The 19,404-nt window shown below is 42.5% G+C and overlaps 3 protein-coding genes across 5 annotated transcripts; 1 reads left to right on the forward strand and 2 right to left on the reverse strand.

Annotated features, from left to right (window-relative positions):
- The first annotated feature begins 2,179 nt into the window (after window positions 1-2,179).
- Window positions 2,180-7,292, forward strand: chmp5b (charged multivesicular body protein 5b). The gene is given in 8 exon segments (NM_001165164.1): window positions 2,180-2,320; window positions 4,659-4,763; window positions 5,549-5,595; window positions 5,770-5,863; window positions 5,953-6,024; window positions 6,176-6,284; window positions 6,542-6,657; window positions 6,784-7,292. Coding segments are annotated over 8 exon segments (663 nt in total). The 5' UTR covers window positions 2,180-2,251; the 3' UTR covers window positions 6,835-7,292.
- fastkd3 (FASTK mitochondrial RNA regulator 3) lies at window positions 7,208-11,248 on the reverse strand. Of its 2 annotated transcripts, none has more exons than XM_021562948.3 (7): window positions 11,133-11,248; window positions 8,764-10,256; window positions 8,550-8,635; window positions 8,251-8,425; window positions 8,074-8,143; window positions 7,865-7,979; window positions 7,208-7,700 (listed from the first exon to the last, which is right to left on the reverse strand). In XM_021562948.3, the coding sequence occupies exons 2-7, from the start codon at window positions 10,220-10,222 to the stop codon at window positions 7,602-7,604; spliced, it is 2,004 nt and encodes a 667-aa protein (XP_021418623.2). In that variant the 5' UTR covers window positions 10,223-10,256; window positions 11,133-11,248; the 3' UTR covers window positions 7,208-7,601. The 2 variants fall into 2 exon arrangements, with proteins under 2 accessions (XP_021418623.2, XP_036800122.2); XM_036944227.2 differs by having other exon boundaries at window positions 11,183-11,247.
- A 489-nt stretch (window positions 11,249-11,737) lies between these two features.
- Window positions 11,738-16,411, reverse strand: myl12.1 (myosin, light chain 12, genome duplicate 1). Of its 2 annotated transcripts, none has more exons than XM_021562949.3 (4): window positions 16,363-16,411; window positions 14,882-15,085; window positions 13,575-13,736; window positions 11,738-12,974 (listed from the first exon to the last, which is right to left on the reverse strand). In XM_021562949.3, exons 2-4 carry the CDS (start codon window positions 15,063-15,065, stop codon window positions 12,802-12,804), a joined length of 519 nt encoding a protein of 172 aa, XP_021418624.1. In that variant the 5' UTR covers window positions 15,066-15,085; window positions 16,363-16,411; the 3' UTR covers window positions 11,738-12,801. The 2 variants fall into 2 exon arrangements, with proteins under 2 accessions (XP_021418624.1, XP_090055946.1); XM_090199820.1 differs by having other exon boundaries at window positions 14,882-15,079; window positions 16,359-16,411.
- Between the last annotated feature and the right edge of the window lie 2,993 nt (window positions 16,412-19,404).

The following is a 19,404-nucleotide window of genomic DNA, read 5'->3' on the forward strand; positions in this document are numbered from 1 at the left end:
AGAAAGAACTGCTCCTTAAAGTATGAGTGCCTGAGTGCACTTATTTCTAATTTACCTGAACGAGAGCCAGTCAGCCTTTCCCCAAATGTAATTCTTGAGGTGAAGTAACTTTGCCAGATCACGGTCGAACCAGGGGCAGAACCTGTTTTTAATTCAAATGTTATTTATGGGGCAATGTTTGTTAACAATACCACTGAAAATATCAAAAAAGAAGGTCAGCGAGTATTCGAAAGAGGGGATCAAGGTGATTCTATACCAATTTACAGAGGCCAGGTCATGAAGGAAGGCTTTCTCATTAAAGTTTTTTAGCAAGCGCCAATGACAAATCAGGACAGGTCGTTTCGCTGAGCAGCCATTATGAACACAGGCTGTAAAACAATGATCACTAAGGTCATTACAGAAAACACCAGACTGATACCTATTAGGATTATTTGTGAGGATACCATCAAAGGGAGTAGCGTTTTCTGGGTGTTTGGAGTCAAACCTTGTGGGATTGATAATAATCTGAGAAAGATTTAGGGAGTTCCATTGCTTTAGGACTTGGTCAGGTAATATAAGCAAGTCTCAGTTTATGTCACCTAACAGGACATATTCAGACTTAGTGTAAGGGGCCAGGAGAGAGCTTAGGGCATTTAGGGTACAGGCCGGTGCTGATGGTTGATGATAATGTAACGGATGTGAAATGGCTAGCTAGTTAGCGGTGCGCGCTAGTGGCATTTCAATCGGTGATGTAACTTGCTCTGAGACCTTGAAGTAGTGGTTCCCCTTGCTCTGTAAGGGGCTTTTGTGGAGCGATGGGTAACGATGCTTCCGAGGGGTGACTTTTGTTGATGTGTGCAGAGGGTCCCTGGTTCGCGCCCGGGTATGGGCGAGGGGACGGTTATTCTGAAGTTATACTGTTTATACTGTTACATTGATGCTGTTGACCCGGATCACTGGTTGCTGCGGAAAAAGGAGGAGGTCAAAAGGGGAGTGAGTGTAACGGATGTGAAATGGCTAGCTAGTTAGCGGTGCGCGCTAGTGGCGTTTCAATCGGTGACGTCACTTGCTCTGAGACCTTGAAGTAGTGGTTCCCCTTGCTCTGCAAGGGCTGTGGCTTTTGTGGAGCGATGGGTAACGATGCTTCGTGGGTGAATGTTGTTGATGTGTGCAGAGGGTCCCTGGTTCGCGCCCGGGTATGGGCGAGGGGACGGTCTAAAGTTATACTGATGCAATAACACTTAGCAACAGTCAACAAAGAGCTATTTGAAAGTGCAATGCTTAAAACCAGCTAATTAAATTGTTTGGAAACAGACTTGGTGGAGACAACCGAGCACTGACAGCGTTCCTTGGTAAAGATTGCAACTCCACCACCTTTGGAAGATCTGTCTTTCCAAAAAAGGTTATAACCAGAAAGGTTAACATCAGTGTTCAAAACACTCTTTCTTAACCACGTCTCAGTAATGACCAACACGTCTGGATTCGAGATGTGAACCCACACTTTCAATTGATCCATTTTAGGTAATAAGCTTCTTGTGTTAAGGTGCGGAAAACCCAGGCTTTTACGAGAGCAGAAATCCGTGGAGCAGATATCAGAGCAAAAGTCAGATTTGGGGCTAGTAACAGTAGATGGGCCAGGGTGTACATGCACATAACCAGATATCTTCAGCAGTAATTACAATCAGGGCACGGCGGAGGACAGGGAGAGCTCTGCAGTGTTGATTATGACATTTGAATGTGCATTAGATGGCAACAAGATCCTATTGTACAGCAATTTCATCAGGTAACATGATGTAGCCTATACTGAATAACAAGTATTGTATTGCTATCTTTTTTCAATTAAAAACAACTTTTTGTTTGTTAATTTCAACATGTTTTATTGTTATTAATCTATTTATCCTTACATTTTAATCTGTTAAATTTCCTAACATATATATTTAGCAGGCCTAGTCTATTTTATGCTGCACATGAACTACTCAATCAACAACAAAGATTGCACATTTCTTGATTGACCTCTTGCCTCTCAGTAAACCACCCCCCAAAAAAATATTTCTATATGTTCGTCTTTAAGTGTTTGTTATAAACGACATGACTTGAGAATGTAACTAAATAAAATAATATTTAGCACCACATTCCTGCTTTAGGGCGGTGGAAGATTTTTGTAGAAGTAAATCGTGTGACGTCAGCTCAATGTTGCTTCCGGGTTTGCCTTATTTTTTTGACGGGCAGATAGATTCTTTGTTGTTTTGAGTTATTGGTTATTTATTTCAGAATGAACCGTATTTTTGGTCGAGGAAAACCGAAGGGACCACCACCAAATCTAACGGACTGTATAGGAAATGTAAGTATATGGAAATAACTTCATCAGAGCAGTGTCTTTGACAAACAAACAAAAGAACTTTGCTTGCTGGCTAGCTAGCTGACATCTGATTGTTCTAGAAATAATGGGAGAGTTGTCCTGCATGACACCCCATTTGATACCTATAGCTTATAGAATACTGTTTAGCTACGTACTTTTTAGCGTGGTGTTGTAAGTTAGTTTGATTAGCATTGTAATATTGTCGTAGTTACTACGCTAACTTGCCTAATTATCTAGATGGCCAGTTGACAAAAGTATAGTAAGGTGATGTTGGTTTTCCACTGTAGGCTAAAACAATGATTCCCAACCAGGGGTACTGAAGACTCATGAGACCAAAGCATTTTTGGTCAAATGCACATGAGGGGGTACTTCAGGGGTACTCCAGTGGTACTCGGGGCAGCGCCAAATTAATTTGGTGGTAGGTAGAGTCACCGAAACAAGGTTGGGAACCATTGGCTAAAAGGTGTTGTTTTTCCAACCAACCAGTTTTACAGGTTTGAACAAGGCTATTTAGCTAGTGCCATTGAAGGTAAAAATAGAAGGTATGACTATTATAATAACTCATACATGTATTTTAAGAACTTTCTGATACCACAAAATTTTATTACAATGGCTTCAGACTCAAACAAAAGAGTTGAGGTACAGCGCATTCGGAATGTATTCAGACCCCTTGACTTTTAACATTTTGTTATGTTACAGCCTTATTCTAAAATGAATTAAATTGTCCCCTCTGCCTCTGAATAACATCCCCACAGCATAATACCGCCACCACCATGCTTCACCGTAGGGATGGTGCCAGGTTTCCTCCAGACGTGACGCTTGGCATTCAGGCCAAAGAGTTCAATCTTGGTTTCATCAGACCAGAGAATCTTGTTTCTCTTTAGTTGCCTTTTGGCAAACTCCAAGCAGGCCATCATATGCCTTTTACTGAGGAGTGGCTTCAGTCTGGCCAATCTATCATAAAGGCCGGATTGGTGGAGTGCTGCAGAGATGGTTGTACTTCTAGAAGTTTCTTCCATCTCCACTGAGGAACTCTAGAGCTCTGTCAATGGCCATCAGGTTCTTGGTCACCACCCTGACCACGGCCCTTCTCTCCCGATTGCTCAGTTTGGCCGGGCGGCCAGCTCTAGGAAGAGTCTTGGTGGTTCCAAACTTCGACCACTGTGTTCTTGAACCTTCAATGCTGCAGAAAGGTTTTGATACCCTTCCCCAGATCTGTACCTCGACACAATCCTGTCTCAATAGACAATTCCTTCGACCTCATAGCTTGGTTTTTGCTCTGACCTGTCAACTGTGGGACCTTTGTATAGACAGTTGTGTGCCTTTCCAAATCATGTCCAATCAATTGAATTTACCACAGGTGGACTCAAATCAAGTTGTAGAAACATCTCAAGGATGATCAATGGAAACAGGATGTGCCTGAGCGCAATTTTGAGTCTCATAGCAAAGGGTCTGAATATCTATGTAAATAAGATATTTCTGTTTTATTTATTTGCAAAAGTAAAAAAATGTATATGTCATTATGGGATATTGTGTGTTGTAGATTGCTGAGGATTTTTTTCCTTCATTTAATCCATTTTAGAATAAGGCTGTAATGTAACAAAATGTGGAAAAAGTCAAGGGATCTGAGTAGTTTCCGAATGCACTGCTTTTGGCAACGGGGGTATATTAACATACAATAACGTTGCTTTACAATTCCATTTCAACTTACTGTGCGTTCATTATGATGGGGGGGAAAATTGACAAAATATCTAAGGGATAGTGTTATTAAAGCATTTCTAAACATTGGTTTCTGCTTACCTCATGTCAAAATAAGTCCTGCACAAGCCATATGTGGCAAAAACCAAAACGTGCACCCCTTGGGGTCCCGAGGACAGAGTTTGGGAAACCCTGGGTTATTGTTATCTGGGTTCCTTGGGACGTCCCTACCCTAACCCCTTAATCCTTATCTAACCCAACAAAACCCATTTAAAAAATGTCCACTTCAATGGGGAGACGTCAGAGTTGGGACATCCCAAGGATCCTTTCTAAACTTTTTCCTACACAGACCCACGTTCCGAAATTCTGTTTAATAATAAGATCCTTTAGATATTTTGACTCAAATTCCCTCCGTCGTAATGACCAACCGTCCTGCCCACCGGCACAGTAACTGGAAATGTTATTGTATTTAACTTCAGGCTTCGCACAGAGTTTTTTCGTGCAACCCAATACAATTGAAAGCAATGCTATTGTATGCAAATACACCCGCGTTGCTAAAAGCACCTATGTGTTATGAAAAGAGTCTGCCTGGCTAACCCGTTACTCTTTCTCTCTTCTTAAGGTTGACTCACGAGCGGAGTCTGTTGACAAGAAGATTGCCAGACTAGATGTTGAACTGGTCAAGTACAAGGATCAGATGAAGAAGATGAGAGACGGTCCTTCAAAGGTAAGCGTGAAGGCCTGCACTGAGTGAAGCAGACTGGGATAGTAGATATGTTTACCAGTCAGTCGTTTATTATACCAACCTGGTCTCAGAGCATTTCGTATTATTATGTACGTAAATCTGATAAATGCCATTTAGTATGATATGTTACATTTAGTATGGTATGTATTAGTTTCATCACCCGTTTTGTACGAGATGTTACTAATTACAATTCATATTATATGTTACAAATTTGAAAAAAGTACAATATTTTATGAATTTGCTAAATGTATGATGTAACCATACCAAACATAACATATCATACTAATTTGAGTGTTTATAATTTGTATCGTGTTAAATATTAGCCACCGTCAGTTATACCCACATAGTGTCACATAGTGTCAGTTTCCTTACATTTTGCATCATTCCATTACATCGTTAGTTGCCCTTTCTTTCCTCTGTCACGTTTGTGTGGTTGTTCCTGAGGATCGCTAGCACTAGTGGATCATATTCAGCTATAAGTTGTGCAATAATTTGGGACATATAGCCTATTTTCATCCAACTGGAACGCAGTCCGTATGTAGCAGGTTAAACATGAAGCCTGGCGCACGGTTTACGACGACTGGACAGTTGTCATCACAGTTGCGTTATTAGGGGACTACTGGTGCCTATTTTACGGGGGGGGGGGGGGGGCGCGTCTGCATCCTCCCTCTACAGTTCCACTTGTTTGGAACATTATAAATGTACAGTATACCAGTATTTATGCTTGATGTTGTGTAAATGATGTTTCCTGGTTATGTTTTCATCAGAACATGGTCAAGCAGAAGGCAATGAGAGTGCTGAAGCAGAAGAGAATGTGAGTCATTTATGAAAGCAGTCTGCCAATGCCTGAAACGCCTCCAATCAGTCAGGACCAATGTCACAGTAGCACAATGATGAACCACATAGTGAGCTGTAAACCATAGTCACATGAGCACATCATAACGTCTTAATTAATAGAGGTTATCATTTGAATTGTGATGTTTTTCAGGTATGAGGGCCAGAGAGATAACCTCACACAGCAGTCCTTCAACATGGAACAGGCCAACTACACAATACAAACTCTCAAAGACACAAAAACAACAGTAAGATGGATCAGTAATGACTGTGGCACTTACAATTTACTGTAGTTGTCATAGTTCTCTGGGTAAACATGTCTGACATTGCATTATAGGTGGATGCTATGAAAATTGGAGCCAAAGAGATGAAGGCGGCATACAAGAATGTGAAGATCGATCAGATTGAGGTAAGCCTTCTATTTGGCTACTCAATATATTCAAGTAATCTGTTTTGTGTTCACCCAGGTTAAGGGAATGTGGGGTTTCAGTGAGGATGGCCCATTGGGTAATGAGAATGACAGATGTTTGGGTTAAGAGCTCTTTGTGTTCCTGATGCAGGATCTCCAGGACCAGCTGGAGGACATGATGGAGGACGCCAACGAGGTGCAGGAGGCGATGAGCAGAAGCTACGGGACGCCAGAGATCGATGACGATGACCTGGAAGCAGGTCAGTACTGTGAGAGTATGACACAGCCACAAGGAAGACAATACACTGACACTATTATGTTACAACAGTTGGTTTTGCTCCAGTACAGACTAGATCTATATTAAAACACTGCTATATATCAATAGATGGCATAATTTCCCACCACACTACAGAGAAGTTTTGTTCACTTCAGCCCAGTTACAACATCAGTCAATAAAGTCCTTACATCAATAGGATGCATGTAATAACTGTGCATCAATGGCTGTGTGTGTTCCCAGAGCTGGATGCCCTGGGAGATGAGCTGCTGCTAGATGATGACAGCTCCTACCTGGATGAAGCCAGCACTGCCCCCTCCATCCCAGAAGGAATACCCAGTGACAGGGCAACAAACCGGGTACACATCTCTCTCTGATAAACATAACTGTTACCAGTACAGCTGCCTTGTTCATTGGAGACGCATTTATGATCTCATTTAGATGTTTCCTAATAAAATGTCATTTATTGTGCATATGTTTTTCAGGATGGAGTTCTGGTGGATGAATTTGGACTACCACAGATCCCTGCCACATAATGGATAGACAGCAGGCAGGAACCGATGGCAATTCTCAACTGTTTTTTTTATTTTTATGTATCATAGCCTTTTTACAATGTATATCCATCCGACTGATGCATTATTACGTGGTGGTAAACCAGACTCAACCCGCCTTAGCTTTTGAAGAGAATCCATGGTGATGCATCAGCTATGCTATTAATTCTTGATCATATCAACAAATGTTTTTTTTTCTCCAAGGTGTTTCTTGGTATTTGGTTCTAACTTCTCCTGCAGCACTGTGTTGCCAACTACCAATAAATATAATATATTTCAAAAGATGGTAATGGTGGATTAGTTAGAAATCAGGCATATGTTTTGTTGTATTTTTTTAAACAAAGGAAGGAGACAGGACTAAATAAGTCATTTAATTATACAATAGAACACTAGTAGCGTGTAGAATTACAATCGCTCAAATGCAATAAATACATTTCTGAAAGTATTCATGTAGTTGAATGATATGCTTTCTCTTCGTGTACAAATGTTGGACAATGAAGCATTTAGACGAGGGCTCTCCAAACCTGTTCCTGGAGAACTACTGTCCTCTAGGTTTTCACTGATTCTAATAATTAGCTTGTTAATAAGCTGAATCAGGTAAGTTACAACTGGGGTTGAAGTGAAAACCTACAGGAAGGTAGCTCTCCAGGATCAGGTTTGGAGAGCCCTGATACAGACCCTTACAAAAACAGTGCCCAAACTGTATAGTTTTATGACAACCACAGCAACAAAGCCCTTGTTTGAGACGGTCATCACCAACTGAGCCTATAGCTGAGGGGGAAGATCTTCTTGTGAAGGTATTCAACAACCTCAGTCTTGTTCCAAAGATTTTCAAATTCATAGTAAGGAATCTGAAAAAACAAAAGACTATTAGTAACAAATGGAGCACAGAGCAAAAACAAGATCCGAGTGAATACAGATATGCTCTTGACAGAACATTAGCAGAGGGGCTGAAATCAGAATTTACAGCAGATGGAAAACAGAACACTCAAAGGTTGCAGAGTGAATTTCTGACCTGAACAACTTTGTATCCCAGAAGCCTCAGGTGCCGCTGCTTGATGGCCTCTTTCCCTAGCAGCTGTCTTGTGTTCACAGTGAACCTCTTGTGGCCGTCGATGCAAACTGCTATCCTGCAAGTACACAAGAGTGAATAAAATCGCTATAGTACAACAATTTGATCACCTATGTTCATGAATTTCATGGTTTAAATGTATTGTTTTATACCTCTTGTAGATATCATCGATTTGACTGGCAGGCAATACATATCCTTCCTCGTCAAGCTTTATTTCCACATCTGAAATGACATACAGAGGCCGGATTTGTCTTTGCACCTTTCATTTTCAGTATATGGATGTCTGAAGCTTTGAATTAAAGGTTAGCGGTGTTGTGTCTGTACGTTACCTAGCGTGTAGCAGTATGGAGTGAGGACTCTGGAAGCGAAGTAGGTGCGGGCCCCTAGTAGATCCACCAGGCCAGTTTTCACATAGTTGTAGAGGTGTCCGTCAACCGGCGTCTCCAGAGACCGACCAGGAGTTAGGAAAGACTTGACACGGTACTTAGGAAGGAGCCTCGGACCCTGGGTTTAAAACAGGGTGTTAAGGGTGAATCGGAGGATAGTGTGCTAGGATGTCAACACTGCAGTTGAAGTTGACATGTGATCCTTAGAATGAACATTGATTTGTACTAACTCGTTAGCCTACCTCATAGAAAGGGCATTCAAGCTTCACAGTCATGTAGAGTTGGGTCAGTTGTGCCAGAACAATCCGGTCAACCCCTGAGCCTTGCTCTGGAACACAAATTCATTTAAAAAGTATTAATCAAAGGCTGTGCAATTGATTAACCAAATAAACTGTGCCGATATAAGTATGGAGAGTAGTAAAATAAGCGTGGGCTAATTTACTAAGGCTGCATTACCTTGTAGTTGCTGGAGGAAGTAACGGTTGAAGACCTTGGACACAAAGTTGACAGGGAACCGCTCTACCAGGATGCAGGAGTGCAGCAGGTTGAGGAGTGTCCGGGGCTGGAAGTGAGAGAAGTGTGCGTGCAGGATGGCCTCCACCTTCCTGAACACCTCCCCGGCGTTGGGCGGCAGGTAGCCCAGCTTCCCGAACGGCATGATCTGCCTGGCCACTTGGCTGGTGCTGTATTCGTCTGCCCGGTACACAAAGCTCTCTGCCACCGCGTCAAACACTGGCAGCGACAGGATGTTCCGACGCCCAAAATACTGCATCACCTTGGTCACTGTCTCTGGGTGGGACGTGAACGTCATCTTGGGCACATGCCTCTCCATGGCCTCCACCAAGAAGTGGTCGCTGTGGCCGAAGTGCATGAGCGCCCCGAGCACTAGACCCAGCTCCTCATCTCTGAAGTTGGGTATGTGCCTGACCGCCTGCTTACAGAGGCTAATAACCAGGGGCATGACCTGGGTCTGGTTCAGGACCACCAAAGCACTAAGCACGCTGCTGATAGCAGGGGGGTCCATACGTGAGGTGACTGACAAGGTGTAGGTGTGCATAGCGTTTAGGAGGTCCTGGTAGCGACCCTCCTCCCCTACTCCAGCCTGCAGCAGTCTGTATACTGCAGTGAGTTCTACCAGGCTCCACTGACCAGGCCCCTGCCTCTGTAACTGCACCATCAGCTGCTCCAGCATCCCACAGCCAGGGCCCTCCAGGGCCAGCAGGGCCTGGCCCAGGGTGCACAGCTGGCCCACGCTCATCTGGCCCCTGTCCAGCCGTTCCTGGCTCTCTGACACCAGCCGAACCACCAGCGTGCTCCAGGGGTCCACATAGAGGCGTGTGCAGGCCAGCAGGGCAGAAACCAACCCGGCCTCCGTCAGACGCCCAGAGTCCCGCTCCAGCTGGCAGCACAGGGCCCTGAGAGTGTCCTCTTCCAGCACTTTGGGGTCCTTCAGGGAGATGCCATCCTGCTCTATGTCAGCCACGCAGTGCAGGGCTGCAGCTGCCATGGTGTCAGACATAATCTCCACCGTGCGGAGGAGTCTCAGCACCTGTCTGGAGGAAGAGCAGCTAACCAGGCGGTCATGGAAGGCCTTCTCCTCTGCATCAGTGGGCCGGTGCAGCTGACTCAGACGGAACCTGGGGACTGAGTCTTTGTGGAGGCTGACTGATCCAGTGGTGTAGAAAGGGTCCTTGGTAATGGTGGACAAACTCATCCTCCCACAGTCTGGCTGACTGAGTTTCCGACAGCCCTGCCTCTGGATACAGCGGTCCGCTGAGGTCCATAGACACGCCACACACATGGGCTCCCCTATCGGAACACTCAGGAGTCTGGTGCGACTCAGCTCGCCAGGAAGACAGAGGTGTGCCCCTGTCTGCCTGAGAAGTTGAAGCCTCTTGATCACCTTTAAAGCCATGGCTCTGTTCCAGGACTCAATAGGCAGTTCAAACCTGTATGAGCATAGGAGCAGATGGTTAGCTAAGCCTACAAAGTTCTGGTAACTAAGTTGACCTAATGGGCGGTTTCAGTTGACAATAATCACTGCAGTAAGATGGATAGTAAGATGGTTTCCATGGAATGTCCCATTCATTTGTATGTTAGCTTGCTAATTGTGGGGCGGCATGTAGGTGGTTAGAGCGTTAGACAAGTAACCGAAAGGTTGCTAGATCGAATCCCAGAGCTGACAAGGTAAACATCTGTCGTTCTGCCCCTGAACAAGGCAGTTAACCCAGGTCGTCATTGAAAATAAGAATTTGTTCTAAACTGACTTAAATAAAAGGTATTAAAAGCATATTAAGTAACCTTGGCTTGCTGATGGTTATCAAACCAGCGACTGCACGCAGTATATGCTAACTACGCATACCACGACCTAGCCATACATTAAGAAAATCCATTCAAATGTCAGCATTTTGCGAACTAATGCAGTGCAACCCACCGGAGAGCACAAAATGTCATTTTGCCCTTGTGTTAGCTAGCAGTCATGGCTAGAAGGGATACAGATTGTCAAATTAACGTCAAAAGTTTAGACTGTATTGCATTTTAGCAAACTATAACTCCAAACATTTTCATAACCTTAACAATTATCCTAACCTAATACGTTAATTATCCTAACCTGCTACGAAAAGTCAAATCTGACGACGGCTGTATACGTTCTAGTGAACAATTTAGCTAGCTAGCTGCAAAGCAGAAGTTCATGTTATATTATGGGCAATACAATAGATAACTATTAAACGTGACAATGTCCTACAACGGAGGCATTGAAATTATAAATTTCCCCACTTTATGAAACTAAACAGTTCGCAAGAAGAGTACTAGGTACAGATTACCTTTCGTGGAACAGGACGCACTGACAAAACAAAAAGTAAAATCCACCCACCGGTAAAGCGTGGTTCGGTAACGAAGGTGCTCATTCGTGATTGGCCCCGTTGTAAACTAATAGGGTGGGTATATCTGTTTCACAACGCCACTAGAACGCGCTGTAAACCATTTGTTAAATGTTAAACTAATACTGTACCGAGTGTGTTGGTGATATTTCAAATTATTCAGCTAATCCTGCATATCCTTGATTGACTAAAAGTATCGATGGGGATAAGTAAACTGAAAAAGTTTAACTGCGCATTCAAGGTGGACCCCATGATGATTTGACCTACATTATAGGCAAAAATCAGTTTGAGGTCATACTCGGATTCCTCTGAATTAACGTGGTTTATTGCAGTTTTTGCATTGATACTGTATACATACTTCCCCCTATTGATTTGAACAGTATGTAGGCATTTAAAACAAATCCTTTCAAAGTAGCTGGTGCTCAGTCTGACATGCACTGCCACACAAACTAGGTGGAATGAGTAATGTGGGGACATGACATAACAGCCTGTGTTGCATAGGAAGACAGCAGAACAAGGGAACCATCAGCATACTAGACAAATCCACATTCAGACAACGTAATGTTTATTTCAACAGTCAAATCATTTAAACAGGGTCAAGAATGGAGAATACAAGTTGAGTACTTTATTTATAAAGCTTATATTTATTATAAAATGTAAAAATTCAGCTAGACCAGGCCATTTGAGGCACTTGCGTCGAGTTGCAGTTGCCATCATTTTGACGTCACAGACCAGTACCATGTTTGGATAGTCAATCACCAGCTAGCCACATTTCTAATACAGATTTCAAATCTGGCAATGCTGAAATGGGAGCTCACAGCTGGGTCGTTCCACAAAAAGAGTGCCTTTCGCATCCCTTTGCTAATTTGAGTCGAATTTGTGAACCAAAATTGCATTTTAAATGTGCCCTTTAATATAGACCACATGGAGAATAAACCGGTGTTTATATGAAGACTAGCTAAAGTGCCAAGAGTCAGTATTTTGACGTGTCCCACCATGCACACCGACTTTTAAAAAAAACCCACTTAACACCAAAATGTCACCATCATTGTAAAGCACCATTTATTTTGTTGCTTTGACAGTCATTTGAAGATCTTTTTTAATGTCATGTGATTAGTAAATAATTTACACTTGTCCCTCATTTAAGGTAAACCCTGTGACGTGAACTGAACGCTCATTTTAACCATTACTCTTTAAATATTATTTTCTAAAGAAACATTGAACAGGTGGGGCATAAACACATCAACCCTATGACACAGATTTAAACAATTGTCATTCAATTGCCACTCCCTGTTGCACACAAGCTTCCATTCCCAATGAAAATGTGATTTAAGAGGAAATAATCAGCCCTGTTACTATAGTAATGCTTATTTATCATATGGAAAACTTAATGAACAAGAGGCCTTGACAGAAAATTGTTTCCTTTTACCAAGTTAGACTTTCCAAAAGGCATTGAATTGGTGGAATGACCCAGGTATGGTTGATAGCAGTGGTTTCGCCTTGCTTAACATGGGTTTTATAGAGCAGAGACATGCAGCAAGATGGTCTAGCTGGGTGTAAAGGAGAAGAGGGGCCAGAGAGAAACCATAATATGACTGTCATGGTTGTGGTCTTAATCGTCCTTATCCTTGGCTCCGTGTTTTAGGATGCGCGTGAACTCCACATAGTTGAAGTTGCTCTTTTTGTCAATGGGTGCCTCCCTGAAGAGCTCGTCCACTTCCTCGTCTGTGAAGCGGTCACCCATGGTGGTCAGCAGCTCTCTGAGGTATTCCTCCTGGATGACACCTGAGGACAGAGGGTGACAGACAGGTATGCGAAAATGCCCATGGTACTTTCCCCAGGCGGGTATGCACGAGTTAAGTATCTGTTGAGTCACACCCAACCCATCAGCTGTTTCTGAAATGATCTGCGCAAACAAAGCAACCTGAACACATTTGAGCAAAGTTCACAGAAAGCATCTTTGTATTTACAATCCATTTAAGGAATATGTAGCCCGCTCAAGGGTGGTATTTTGAAAGGAAGTTGGGGTAACAATCCTGTCAAGGAAATAAAGTGTACTGTGTGTATTTTTGTAAGCATGAATTTCCCATATGGACCCATTTCATATTTATTTCAGCCCAAACCCCTAGGAGCTATGGTTTAACCCACAGGTCCAGCTGTTGTTGGGACAGCCCATGTTACTATCTCAAAAGCTAGTCCAGTCTATCCAGCTGAGTCAGAGATTAGGGATATCTTGAAAAGCAAACAACTCAGGAACTTTGTTCTCTACACAACACTGGCATCCATTATCAGCATCTAAAACAGCATTATCTATTCAGCCACAGAGACCAACATGACATCATTCCCATTAGGCCAATTCCCTAAACTTTTCCCCAAAGACCTTACCTGTACCCTCTTCGTCGAAGCAGGCAAAAGCATTTCTGATTACGTCCTCAGGGTCCGTGCCGTTGAGCTTCTCACCAAACATGGTGAGGAACATGGTGAAGTTGATGGGCCCAGGAGCTTCAGTCATCATAGCCTCCAGGTACTCATCAGACGGGTTCTTCCCTGAGAAATAATCAAAGTGCCACATTAGAACAGACTGCAACTCCCTGTTAACAGTAACCTTGTTTTACAACATTGGCATAAATGGTTTCAAGCGTATAAAAACAATGGGAACAGGGTGTAGGGAATGTTAATGGGAAACGGCCTGCTTTTTACTAATGCATGACTGGTATTCTATTGAAACAATAACACTAGCTGGAAAACACACCCAACCCCAATAAAAAGAGGCAACTCGGTGCTCTGCCTTAATCTGTCAAACACTTGATCAAGATAACCATTGAAGGGGGAGCTTAACAGCCTAATAAACACTCAAGAGATACCCGAGCACCATACTTCAAATCGGATTGAGTTAGAGGTAATTTCAGTCAGCTCTGAATAACCGGTACCACGAATGTGGCTCACCTTTCAGCCAGGTATATTTCTATGGCAATGAATCCTTCACAACTAACCTGCTCCGAAGCAGGCTAACTCACAGCTAACTCCATTTCTCCTGAATCAAGTGTCTGAGTCAAAAGTTGGAGGACCAATGACATCAGATACCCTCCCGCTCATTAAGACTGTCATCATCCTTCATTTAAGGAAGACTAATGATTGAATATTTCATCAAATGTCATAAGACAGCCATCATATTAGAGTATTTGCTTTCCAAACTATGTCACAACAGCATTTTGCAAAAGGGAAACTGACAGCCGAAATCAACCAGACTGCAGTTCCCAGTCAAGTCAAGACTGGCAGCCAGTGTACTCACGAGTTTAACAGTAAAATTGCCGGGGTTAGAGGTTTCAAAACACATCTCTGGATCATGTTTATGGCCACAACGCAACAAGACTGCATTTTTAAAACCCCATTTCATACCATACCAACTTTTTTAAAATTTAGAGCAACAGTTTGGCGTTCAACTAGCATGCTAGAGTTAACGACAGGCGAACGAGCAATATCCAGTCGTAGTACGTATGAAGCCCGACCTGGAATATGAAGCGGCCTAGCTTTATAAAAGCCTGAATAGATCTAGCTTGCGTCATAGTATACCACTCTGGAAATCATTCAGTGCCTCTGTTTCAAATTGAGTGAATTAAACAAAGTCCAAGAGAAAACAGGCTGATTTCAGATCAGCAGAAGGGGTTTCAGGGACAAGCTAAGATACCCACCCAGTGAGGCTAGCATGTCATGCAGATCCTCCTTGTCGACAAACCCATCACGGTTCTGGTCAATCATGTTGAAGGCCTCCTTGAACTCCTGGATCTGAGACTGGTCAAACATAGCGAACACATTGCTAGTAGCACGCTGGGGGCGCTTCTTGGTGGTCTTTCCCTTTGCCCTTTTGCTCGACATTTTGGCTGTTGTGTGTTTACCTGTGAGGGTCAAAAAAGCATATTCCTGAAGTCAGCAGCCACAGATCTGTAATATCCCAAATCACTTCACATTTACCATTTCAAAGCAGACTTAGAAATAGTGTTTGGATGTCAATGAAGCTCAGTTCCTTGGACAACATCTTATGATACTTAAGTTATGAAAAACATTGAGAGCAGCAGTTACTGGCTCATGCAATTACCCAAAATAAGATTTGACCAGTTACACCCAGCTTCCCTTGGCTATGGGCTAATCTAATTCAGACTGGAAAATAATCCCTGGAGAGGTGTCCTCACTACACTATAAATGGAAATGTTATACTGCTGTTGAAGGCTGTTCTAGTTCTCTTAACACGGGATAGGAAAAACTAGTGACGTTGAGAGAAAAAAATTCTGGCAAGTTCAACAACCTCATTCTGAGAGAGGGCCACTGCTTCAATAGTATGCCTCCTACCTAGTAATAGATGGAGCCAGTGGTCCACACAATTGACTAACTATTATAGCAACAGCACAGGATAAGACCGGTTTAGTGATCTAATTTGAGGTTGCGCAATACTAGGTGACTGAATTCAGACTTAAATTCAATCTGAAACATGTTAGCTAACATTAACCATATACTAGTAGCGGTACGATAAACTATCTACAAACACCAATTGAAATTCCATACTTTGAGAAAGAATTGAGTGAAAAGGCAACTTTTAGTTAGCCATACTACGTCATGAATGGACAATGGGGCCTATAAAAATAGATTAATCTTGCTGCCAGCTGTTGCTACTATCAACGCAAGCAGTATCGTAGAAATGAACATACAGCACACATTTAAATTGACCAAAATGTGGAATGGCTATGATAAAGTTACGAGAAAGATGACGTTAGCGACATTGAGGAGACGATAAAAACATTACGAATGCCAGAATGCTCGCTAGGTAGATTTTGCATTTTGTTTTGGCACATCTCGTTATAATAAACAGGTATCTAGCGTGCGATCTCTTGATGCAACTTAAACAATTTTAACTTGCTAGTTAGAACCGCATTTTCTTTTTCCCCCCTTCAGGAAATACTGTGATCTTGGCAGTTAACAAGCCGACTGTTAGCTTATTTAGCTAGCCTGCTGACTCCGCTAGCTAAAGCTAAATCATCCAGCAAACAAATGCTTCCATATGAAAACCATTGTAGCGTATACATTTCAAGCTGTACTGCCGACACTTCAATAGTAAAGTGGGATTAGCAAGTGAAATAACGCTTATACGTTAAAATAAGCAAATATTAGACCTAGCTACCTGATTCCCGAAAAGCTGGATAGTCAGTTAGCCCGTGCTGCCCTCTCACAACCACCGCCCTAACTTCCTTAAATGTTTCCGCACAGGAACTACAGACCAAACTAACTTCAGAAAATGGGGAGGAATTTATAATGTCTAAATCATTTTTATTTGATTTCAATTATTTTTTAACAGTATAAAAAAACAATTATATTTTTGAGATATTTAGTTCATGTACTTTGCTTTGACTATACATAACTTGATGTAATGCTTGTAAATCAGTTCAGTTTTACTTGGGTATACCCTCCATTGAAGTTAATGGGGTTTCCTCAAAACACTCCTTTGCTACGTAAACATTCTTGAGATATGCCCAAATACGGAGAAAATAAATGCATCTTACTGTGCCTTATCATGAGTAAGATAACAATGCTTTGGTGACACCATTTTTATTAGACTATAACTCTGATTTCCTCAATATCCAAAACATATAGCCTACCAAATACAATGATTATATAACAAAAATATGTTTTATTGTCACATACACCAGATAGTGTCCATGAAATGTGTTGTTTCACAAGGTCAGCCATAGTAGTATGGCAGCACTGGAGCAAATTAGTGTTAAGTGCCTTGCTCAAGGGCACATTGACAGATTTCGTCACGTTATAGCTCAGTAGCTTAACACATCAATATTTTGATAGTACCCTAAATGTTTTGGAATATCAGTAAATTGACATTTTCACATATGCTCCAGATATGAAAAATAATGACTGGATGGATAATTATAGATGCTTTGGGGAGAATTTTCGTGACATCCCCATTTGGGTCAGAGTGAACAGTTGGTTCCCCGTTGCCATTTGGAGAAGGTTAAGTACTGGAGATCCAAAGCAAGAAAGCCCTGTGGAACCCACGATGACTCACTGGTTAAAATGGGTCACAGCAGTAACCTAATGGGAGTTCTCAGTGAACACACACTCAAAGGGAACAAGAGAAGGGGTTTAGCCATGTAGACAAGCCACAGGCACATTCAGCATGGAGGAAAAAGGCTTATGATGGCAGCCATGCAACGCAGCTATGAGACCCTGGTATTTTCAACACTTGTTTATACAACATTGAATAACATTTTAGTTGAGCCCCACCACCTTGTCATAGGCCAAAGGAAGAGTAAACATAAATAACTATCCCTATTGGTGCTATTTTACAAATGATTAGTTTGGTTGTTCAAGATATGAGCTATTAGTATAGTTTATAACTTTGGTCCAATAACCATCTGCTTAATGAAAAGGAGTGCATTCTGCCTGCTCCCAAGAGAAGTGAAATTATTCTTAGTTTGTTTAACCATAAAAAACTATTTTTAATATAGAGTCAGCAGATTGGAACCAGAGACATGTATTAAACCCTGCACCTTAGAGGCTGCTGCCTATGTACATAGACATAAAACACTGGTCACTTTAATAATGGAACAGTGGTCAATTTATGGACAGTAAATGGACAGTATATGTAGTATATATGAAGAATACATAAGGTCAAGTAGTATATGTACAGAAGTAGTTATATAGGGTGAGCCACGACTAGAATACAGTATATAGATACACACACACAATAGTTTTAGAACACCTACCCATTCAAGAGTTTTTAAATGTTTTTTGCTAAGGTGTATGTAAACTTCTGACTTCAATTGTACATACACACAGTTGAAGTCGGAAGTTTACACACACCTTAGCCAAATACATTTAAACTCAGTTTTTCACAATTCCTGACATTTAATCAGAGTAAAAATTCCCTGTCTTGGGTCAGTTAGGATCACCACTTCAATTTAAGAATGTGAAATGTCGGAATAATAGTAGAGAGAATGATTTATTTCAGCTTTTCTTTCTTTCATCACATCACATCTCTCTTTCGTGTCGTCTGAGATTCCCAAAGATTGGAAAGCAGCTGCGGTCATCCCCCTCTTCAAAGGGGGTGACACTCTTGACCCAAACTGCTACAGACCTATATCTATCCTACCATGCCTTTCTAAGGTCTTCGAAAGCCAAGTCAACAAACAGATTACCGACCATTTCGAATCTCACCATACCTTCTCTGCTATGCAATCTGGTTTCAGAGCTGGTCATGGGTGCACCTCAGCCACGCTCAAGGTCCTAAATAATATCTTAACCGCCATCAATAAGAAACATTACTGTGCAGCCGTATTCATTGATCTGGCCAAGGCTTTCGACTCTGTCAATCACCACATCCTCATCGGCAGACTCGACAGCCTTGGTTTCTCAAATGATTGCCTCGCCTGGTTCACCAACTACTTCTCTGATAGAGTTCAGTGTGTCAAATCGGAGGGTCTGCTGTCCGGACCTCTGGCAGTCTCTATGGGGGTGCCACAGGGTTCAATTCTTGGACCGACTCTCTTCTCTGTATACATCAATGAGGTCGCTCTTGCTGCTGGTGAGTCTCTGATCCACCTCTACGCAGACGACACCCTTCTGTATACTTCTGGCCCTTCTTTGGACACTGTGTTAACAACCCTCCAGGCAAGCTTCAATGCCATACAACTCTCCTTCCGTGGCCTCCAATTGCTCTTAAATACAAGTAAAACTAAATGCATGCTCTTCAACCGATCGCTACTTGTACCTACCCGCCTGTCCTTTGGCGATGTCATTTACAAAATAGCCTCCAATACCCTACTGAACAAATTGGATGCAGTCTATCACAGTGCAATCCGTTTTGTCACCAAAGCCCCATATACTACCCACCATTGCGACCTGTACGCTCTCGTTGGCTGGCCCTCGCTTCATACTCGTCGCCAAACCCACTGGCTCCATGTCATCTACAAGACCCTGCTAGGTAAAGTCCCCCCTTATCTCAGCTCGCTGGTCACCATTGCATCTCCCACCTGTAGCACACGCTCCAGCAGGTATATCTCTCTAGTCACCCCCAAAACCAATTCTTTCTTTGGCCGCCTCTCCTTCCAGTTCTCTGCTGCCAATGACTGGAACGAACTACAAAAATCTCTGAAACTGGAAACACTTATCTCCCTCACTAGCTTTAAACACCAACTGTCAGAGCAGCTCA

This window comes from Oncorhynchus mykiss, chromosome 15 (assembly GCF_057628025.1).
Source record: "Oncorhynchus mykiss isolate SJ-2025 chromosome 15, ASM5762802v1, whole genome shotgun sequence".
NCBI classification, from domain to species: Eukaryota; Metazoa; Chordata; class Actinopteri; order Salmoniformes; family Salmonidae; genus Oncorhynchus; species Oncorhynchus mykiss.